We start from the raw sequence: 8,678 nt of genomic DNA on the forward strand, positions 1-8,678 counted from the left end.
CTGGTACAGTGACTATAAAGGTGGAATGTCCTGTATGTTGTGGAGGTAATTTTGTTCTGCATCTTCTCCCTGCAGAGCACTGCAGCATTGTGAGGAGTTAATCCAGCGATATAATCGTGCTGAAGACAGTATCTGTTTACCAGACAATAAGCCTCTGCCTCACCAGAATGTAACTAACCACGTGGGTAAAGCAGTGGAAGACTGCATGAGGGCCATCATTGGGGTCTTGCTCAACCTGACAAATGATAATGGTAAAACAACCCCAAAAGTTTTGCATATTCTGTGTTAAAGCACCAGATAAAACTTTAATGTGAACCCTTTCCTTATCCTGATTACATTTTTTCTATGTGGAATGCAGTAGTTACATATGGTAGATGCCTGCTTTTCAGTAATCGGTAATTTGTCTTTGCAAATTGGATGAGTAATTGCAAGTATTAAGTGTTCAGACGCGTGCTTTGGCTAAGAGAGTCCCATTTGTCTTTAGGGCTACAAGGTTTTTATCAATCTGCTTATGATTATGAAAACGAGTATTTTCAAAATTGAGCCTCAAAACTCTTTTTTGTTTACAGAATGGGGTAGTACAAAAACAGGTGAACAGGAAGGTCTGATAGGCACAGCTATGAATTGTGTGCTGCAGGTTCCAAAGTTCCTACCTCAAGAACAGAGATTTGATATTCGGGTGCTGGTAAGCTGTTGTATTTGTTACATTAACATAAAACGATTTGTCCCCTTGTGCTTTTTCTTACTCTGGCTCCAAATTAGGGAGCCGCCTCTACAGTTTTCATTGACCATATATATATACACACACTTAGTTGAGGTATTTAAAGGAGGTTTCTGTAAGGATCGTGTGGTTTTGAGCTCCAACCATTTTCCCCTGTGTTTGGTGGGAAAAACTGCAGTGCTAGATGAACAAAGAGATTTAGCTAAATCTGCGAATTATCTAATTTTCAAATCTCTTTTCAACTTTAGAAATACGGTGGATGTTATTGTTTGAGATAAAGGCTTTGTCAAATTTATCTCCGCTTATGTAAAATGGGTCTGTGTGGCCTAAAGAGCAACTGTGAAATGATGTATGTGAAGGGCCTTTTATGAAAAGAAGGTGAAGGCTGGACACTTGAATCCCTAATCTATAAATGAAATCTCATCTTTAAAAATGTCCAGAATTGGAAAAACAGAGATTCCTGCATGCAAGTTCCAGTATACAGGATCTCAGCTTTGCCTCATATGTCTTTAGATCCTGATCCCTCTAACTGTTTCATAAAGGTGTGTTAGTAAGTTACTTATCCTCAGAAATATGACACACAAAGACGACATTTATCTAGATAATGTTCTTTGCTAAATGATCCTTTTTTTAACGTGTGTAATCCTCTTTGACTCTCCAATTCTTGCAGGGATTGGGTCTGTTGATCAATCTTGTAGAATACAGTGCTCGGAACAGGCACTGTCTTGTCAATATGGAAACATCCTGTTCTTTTGACTCATTCTGTATGGGAGAAGGAGATGAGAGCCTAAAGATAACTGGACAGATTGATGCTGTTCAGGCTTTAGTGCAGGTAAGAAATGTGTTTTTCCTGTAGTGGTAACCATTTCTCATTATCGGACTGTCAAGGGGGAAGGGAGAACTCAGCAATGAAGATTTGTCAGAATTTTTTTCTGTTTAGTATTTTGAGTAGTACAGCATAGTGAGGGAAGAGGGGTGCTGCTCACAATTTTGACTTTTTCAGTGCTGTCCATTACAGAAACAGCTTTCCTGGTAAAAGACAGCGGTGTCTTTATTACAGACATCTAAAGGCTGCTCTAATGCTCCATAAAGCTTTCTTGTTCCTATACGGTTTATTTCTAGTTTTCTTGTTCCTAAATGTCTTTCTTCTAGTTTTGTTAAAACCAGCTGTAAAAATTCTAAGCTACTCCTGTCTTACATACTTTTCTTCCATAGATTGTTTTTTTTAAGTACAACCTTTTTGGGAGTCTGCAACTTAAGAAAAAAATAAGTGTCATGCTTTAAAAGAGCAATAAAATATGGATGTAATGATTCTGGATGTGAAACAGCATTCTTAAATGTTGTGTTGTCTAACTTGTTCAAAAAAGTCCACCAATAATTTTGGTGAATGGCTTCCACCATGCAAACTGAAATTTTAAAAAAAAAGAAATGAAATAACAGCCTTTTTTATTTCAATTCAGGTAATTTTATGGACTTTTTAGCAGTTCTTTTATTTAACTATGTGAAATAACTGACCAGCAGTAGACAAAAAAAAAAAGAAAATAATAAATAATGTATGCAGCTCAGCAAAGCAATATCTAAAACTGGTAGCTGTATGGTTTGAGACATAATTCACAAGATGTAAGTGCACAATATGAGATTGCAGATTCAATCACATCCTTGATAAGTCATTTTAAATTACTTTTTCAAATTTTTGCTTTTTACATATCAAGGGAAAAGCCAAGAGAGCCGAGAGGGAATAGCTTGCATGAAAAGAAAATGAGAATTGGTAGAGGACAAAATGGGACAGGAACATGGTGAATTTCAGTCTTCAGGCTGTGTCTCAAAGAAAACGATTAAACATTTAGGATGCCCAAGAGCAGCCTGCAACTGGTGCCGCACTGGGGAGGGAGGGAGAGAGGCCTCTTGTGTAGAGCACAGCAGTACTGGTGGGATAAACTATATTTTCCTTTGAAGAAGAAAAGGCTATTGTGAAGAAAAGTATTGAAGACTAACTGTATTAAGGGGTGAATTGTGAAGGGGAAATAAACTTTTGATTATTAATTCATTGTGTTTAGGGTTTAATTTATAATAGAAATTCTCCTGAAACTTCCCCATTAGCTATTTCTTGAGCGTGAGCGAGCGGCACAGCTGGCCGAGAGCCAGACGGATGAACTGATTAAAGAAGCTCCTACTGCTCAGCACGACAAGAGTGGGGAATGGCAAGAGACAAGTGGGGAGATACAGTGGGTCTCCACAGAAAAGCCAGATAGCACTGAAGACAAAGATAAGAAGGAAGAAGACGATGAAGAACTTGATCTTAATAAAGGTACGTTGTCTGGTTGCCATGAGCTCAGAAAAGGCAAAGAATTCTGCAATTGCATAAATTCCCACCTTGTCCTCTGCTTCCCATCCACATGCAGTCTCTTGGGCTGGGATTTCCTCAGTGCATCCCCCAGGTGAAACCGTTACAGATCATAAGTAGGAGCAGTTCAGAGCTGCAGCATGAGAAGTGGAAGAAGTTATGCTACTTTTTATTTTCTTAATAGTACCTTCTATCCGTTCCTTAAAAAACAAAAACCACAGCTTTTTAGGGACATTCTGTGTAAGAACTATTCTGGAAGGGATGGCTTTTAGGCTTTCTATCTTGTTCTTCTGAAACACTTCTTGAACATTACCTGCCTTGATTTTGTTTTCCAGGATATCGTGACCTGTTCTTGTTTCATGCTACTTTTAAGTTTATTTCCTCCCATCCCTATTGGTGTGTGTGCTGCTTCTGTCCCCATATCCTTTGTGTCTGAGTTCTTGTCATTTCATCAGTGATACCTCAGGTACCTGTGTAATGCCTTGATGTGCTGCATCTTCGGTAGTTTCTTCCAGGAATTTGAGTATCTCTAAGCCAAGTTCTGTAGTTTGTCTCTGGAAAATGCATCAGGTCTAAAACATCAGTCCTTCTTAGTTAATCTTCTAATAGTAGGTGCAGTGTATTGCTTCTAATAGTGTTTTAATCTAATAGTAGGTGCAGTATATGACTTTTTCCAACCTGGCTTTATATCCTTCATCCTCTTTATAGCTCCTTTAACTGGTGTCTGCAGCTATTTGTGATTTGCCCAAAATACTGAGTCATTAGCAAAAAGTCCTGTATCTGTTATCCTTAATAGGACAAACTTCTTTTGATGGAAGTCTTACTGGCTTATAGTATCACATGAAACATTTAAATTTGCATTTCGGTGTGTTAAGCGTACCGTTTGCACATTGAAATGGCAATTAATAGAATACTACACAAGGTAATGAGTTGAAAGTGAATGAACAGTTTTTCTGTTCAAGAATGTGCTGCTGAGTTAATAAGTACAGAGTTTGTCTGATTCTTGTCTCTGAAGTCTCAGTCCAAAACTCACTTTGTTTGAGGGGAAAAAAGAATTCTGAAAAACGATCATGAAAGATTGTGTTTGAAGCAGTAAAAGATAGCAGCTGCTTAGCGATCACAATACACTCGGTTGTCTCTTTGCAGCTCTTCAGCACGCTGGGAAGCACATGGAGGACTGCATTGTGGCCTCCTACACCGCCCTGCTCCTGGGCTGTCTCTGCCAAGAGAGTCCGGTAAGGGAATAAGTCGATAACTTGCTCTTAAGTCCAATGCAGTTTTTAGTGAAGTAATAGTTTGTCGTAGTGAAATGGGTTTATTAAATTAGCGTTTGAAGTGAGCTAGTTCACTGCTGAAGCTACACTGATATATATAGTTCTATGAAAAATTGCCAGAGGTATTCCACCCAAAAGAAATTTTCTGAACATCAGTATGTTTATCAAAAACAGTTGGAACTGAATATTTAACCTCTTCCATGCCTCGCCCCTTCACTGTTAGTCTTATCCAACAAATGAATTTACTTTGGAAAGGGAAAGGAAAATTGTCTCACCTGTTCTGTCATTATAAGAGCTTGCTTTAATTTTCAGTAATTTCCATAAGCAAATTAACATCAGACTTGTTTTTTCTCAGTCTGCTTTATTTTTTCCTCCATTGAAATCACATGAAACTGTGTATGCCTGTAGTAGTTGAAGATGATTGCCTCAGACTGAAAATACGTAATAGAAAGCTGAAGTTAAAACTTAAAAATATGGAACTCTAATGCCTGAGAACTTCACAAATTCTCCTGTCAAATACATGCTCAAATGAAATGAGGTTGAAACCTGTCTTCAGGCTTGTCTAAATTTACCATGGTGGCAGAAATGGTATTTAACATGCTGTTCTGTACCTTTTGACAGATTAGCTTCCATACAATTTCAGTGTTTGAAGTGATAGTGATGGTGAATAGAATAATTCTTAACCCTTCACAATTATAGAGGGAGATTCCATGTCAGGAGAGTAAATCTTCTGGGGTTTTTAGTTCTTGATAATCTTGTAGTTCCAGGGGAGGTCTCATGGTGGTAATGATCTATAATGGGGAAAAAAAAAAAAGGAATTGGTGTTTCCTAGAAACATAAACATGTGAGTACTGTTTAAGAGGGACTTAAATCATAGAGACGACAGCAAAAGCCATCTTAATTAAGCTTTGAATCTACTTGTCTTATTGCATCTCACATGCAGAGTAATATAGTTCTGTGTTAGAAAAATATTTCCCAAATTAAAAGAGATTGTTCTGTTTCTTAGATCAATGTGACTACTGTGAGGGAGTACTTACCTGAAGGGGACTTCTCGATAATGACTGAAATGCTCAAAAAATTTCTCAGTTTTATGAATCTTACTGTAAGTAATACGTATTTTAAATTAATGTATCTAGTTATTTTTGTAAATGTGTTTTCTGTTAATAGTCCATACATTTGTAGAATCATTTAGCAATTTTCAGTTTCTTTAGAGGACCACAGGGTGGCTTTGTTTTTAAATACTGAAAACTCATTTGTCTGTCATTATTTTGATAGTAAATGGAATAAAGCTACTTTGATTCCATTTGATTGTGACTGGTCAGGAAAATATTTTTGAATCCTCTGCCTGAACCTAATTGCTTTTACTGATCCATCATTCTAAATACTAGAATTCTGAAATGAGCGTGGCTCTCATATTTTAAAGATGTCTTTAAAATGCTTGTTTGTTACTTCTGTTTTCTGTTACCTTTTGCAGTGTGCTGTTGGAACAACAGGCCAGAAATCTATCTCTAGGGTGATTGAGTACTTGGAACACTGCTAGATCCTGAACTTCCGCTGCTGGAGCAACCCTTAGACAAAAGAAATAGTCATGAAAGAAGTCCTTGAAGGATATACCAAGAGCATTCGTCTGTGTCGTTCATGTTCGGATTTTTAAGGCTACCTGGTCTCTTAACCATGCGTTCAGCATTTTCCAAAAGACAGTTACTACATCAATCTGCAACTATCAAAAATGAGGGGAAAAAGGTTCTGAGGAAAGTAAATAAAGACAACATGCTGTTTATGATGCAGTGCAGTATTTAAATATTTTTTGGCAGGGTTTACCCTCCCTATCTTTTTTTCTTGCTTTGTTCGTGACAAGTTTCAAGGGGAAGAACTTGCTGCTGATAGTGCAACTGCTGTTTACTGTTGAGCCACTGTTTCATGCCAGCCAGGTGCAAAGGCAGCTTAGCTACTGAGGTATCAAACAAATGTGCTAATAAAGAAGTTCTGGACAGCAGCACCGCTCCTATTTGAGTTTAATTTGCTCTTGCTTTTTTATTACTAGATTATTCCAAAATCATAAAATATAAATTTTTAAATACTTTTGTGATTTTAACTACTGTCTATATTTAAAATTTGTTGGAATCCAAAGAGGTGAGGATTGGATAGTTTATTTTTTATACTGTTTTGATTGAAATTAGGTTGTTGAACTATTTCTCAGTTCTAAAGCTATCATGGCCCATGTACTGTAAACTGATAGACCATAACACTTTGTAGTTCCTAGAAGCATGCAAACCCATAAACACACAAAGCCATTTGAGGGTATGTTATCCACAAAAGAAATAGTAACTGTAAAAAGTTGTGCCCTGTTTAAAAAAAATATATAAATATATATATATATTCAATCCCAGGGTAGTTTACACTTCTCATAAGCAAAATCTTTGAAATGCTGTTTTAATTTGTTTCAAGGAAGCACTCAAGATGTATTTTATAAAGCTCAATACAAAGAATCTGGATGTTTTAGGGGAAAGAATTTTAAAGAAGCTAAAACATCAATAGGGATTAATGGTTCCAGCTGACATAATCTTTCTATTTCATCCTTCTGTAGTATGACAAAGTTTAAATGCATACAACACAAAGCCTTAAATTGCTGATATAGCTAAGATTTTGTTCAGTCTGAGGTCTAGTTCACAGCAAAGCATTGTGTTTGAAGACTTAAGTGGAACAAAGAATCCCAGAAAATACATAAATTTTTTTAGCATTTTTTCTTGCACTCATTATTCAGACCAACAGAATTGGTAATTATTTTTATTAAGGTGGTCTTGAATATTTGCAGACTGTTCTGAGATCTGCTTCATCGACAATTTTAAATACCTGTATAGGTAGTTACATCATGTTATTCCATTGAATTTGTAAAACTTGAAGCCATAAAAATATTAGTTCTATGTATAATGAGGGGGAAATAACAGGAAATCTAACCTGCTTTTAGATCTTGTGTTATCTCCATGTATAAAGTGAAGAACTCGTGCTTTTGTATCAGTGCCAGCTGTAAATTTTTTACATACAGTGGCTGCCTTCTATGTCTTCCTATTTTTGATAATGCAGATTGTTGGGAATTCTGTAAGGAAGTAACTGATTAGCGGCAAAAATCCTATGTTGGTCATACTTTTTTGCGTTTTCTCTCATCACTTTCTAAAACTTAGGGTATCAGTGTAACTTAGAAACGTTTTTGAGGTTATATTCCCCTTTGTTTAAAAAAATCTCAGTACTGTTAGAGGGAAAGGAGCTGTCTGTAAATTATCTACATCAGGAGAAATTATCGAATAGTTTGCCCATCGAGTTTTCTGATTTTTGGAGGTTTTCACTTATGGGATTTCAATTTGGTTGTATAGTTTTCTGTGGAGAGATGGTAAGACAAAATAAAATACCAATGTGATGAGGGGAGAAAGCAGGGACAACTACCTTTCTTTGTTACACTGGTAATTGTTTGAGAATTGATTTACCTCAGTGTTTAACAGATTTTTTTAAATGTAACTAATTGTCAGGCACTGACAAATGCAGATTTTTTTTTTTGAGGGTGCGGGGAGAAATCACCCTGTGAACTGCAGTGCATTTTTGTGTATTAGACCCTCAAATAACTCTGCATTAAAGGGTACTTGAGGCCAACTTGCAAATTAAAGTTTTAAAGTAACTTTTTTCCATTGTAAATATTTGTGTAAATACTCTCAATTGGAAATTAGAACAGTAGAGTACTTTTCTGAATCCAATCCTATTTTTATTTTATACAGTATTTCTCAGCTGTGATCTTTGGAGCAAAAGCCAACGGCAGGAAAAATAGTTTGTACCAGTTTCATGAAGTATGTCTTTGGGTTTTTGTAAATAATTTTAACTCAAATAAAATTGCTACTTTCAATACATATCTTGTCTTTTAACATGTAATGAAACACTCCTCTGAGTGATTGCTGAAAGAAGGCAGTGTCAGGTAAATTGTTAAAAGGAAGTAAAAAAAAAAAGGGGGGGGGGGGAAGAAAAAAAAAAATCAGAGGAGCATTCTGAAGGTAGAGCTCTGTTTTTCACTGGTGTGTTGGGACAACAAAATTCCGTGCCTGGACCTGAGGCTGTGGTGGGTCAAACCAGCTAAGGCTTGAGATCTTCTGGAGATGCTGTACTGCATTTCTTGATGTATTTTGGAGTTTTCCCTACAAGTTGCTATTCAATTGTTCAGCTGAAGGAGCATGGAACAGCTCTGAAGAGCTGTAGTTAGAATAACAAAAATATGCTAAACCATCAGGGAAATGGGGCAGTTGTTGTTATGGTGATACTTTTCACATCGTGGGGGATGTTAATGGCTTCTTTCTTC

The 8,678-nt window shown here is 36.6% G+C and overlaps 1 protein-coding gene across 6 annotated transcripts in view; it reads left to right on the forward strand.

Annotated features, from left to right (window-relative positions):
• The window catches only part of WAPL (WAPL cohesin release factor), a 151,580-nt gene extending 143,398 nt beyond the window's left edge, over positions 1-8,182 (forward strand). For all 6 annotated transcript variants that reach the window (XM_065639094.1, XM_065639093.1, XM_065639099.1 and 3 more), the window contains 7 exons: positions 76-251; positions 570-685; positions 1,392-1,553; positions 2,822-3,029; positions 4,212-4,300; positions 5,346-5,441; positions 5,814-8,182. In XM_065639094.1, the coding sequence (XP_065495166.1) occupies positions 76-251; positions 570-685; positions 1,392-1,553; positions 2,822-3,029; positions 4,212-4,300; positions 5,346-5,441; positions 5,814-5,879 (913 nt within the window). In that variant the 3' untranslated portion in view covers positions 5,880-8,182. The remainder of the gene's footprint in view (positions 1-75; positions 252-569; positions 686-1,391; positions 1,554-2,821; positions 3,030-4,211; positions 4,301-5,345; positions 5,442-5,813) is intronic.
• The last annotated feature ends 496 nt before the right edge of the window (positions 8,183-8,678 follow it).

Source organism: Caloenas nicobarica, chromosome 7 (assembly GCF_036013445.1).
Source record: "Caloenas nicobarica isolate bCalNic1 chromosome 7, bCalNic1.hap1, whole genome shotgun sequence".
Classification (NCBI taxonomy): domain Eukaryota; kingdom Metazoa; phylum Chordata; class Aves; order Columbiformes; family Columbidae; genus Caloenas; species Caloenas nicobarica.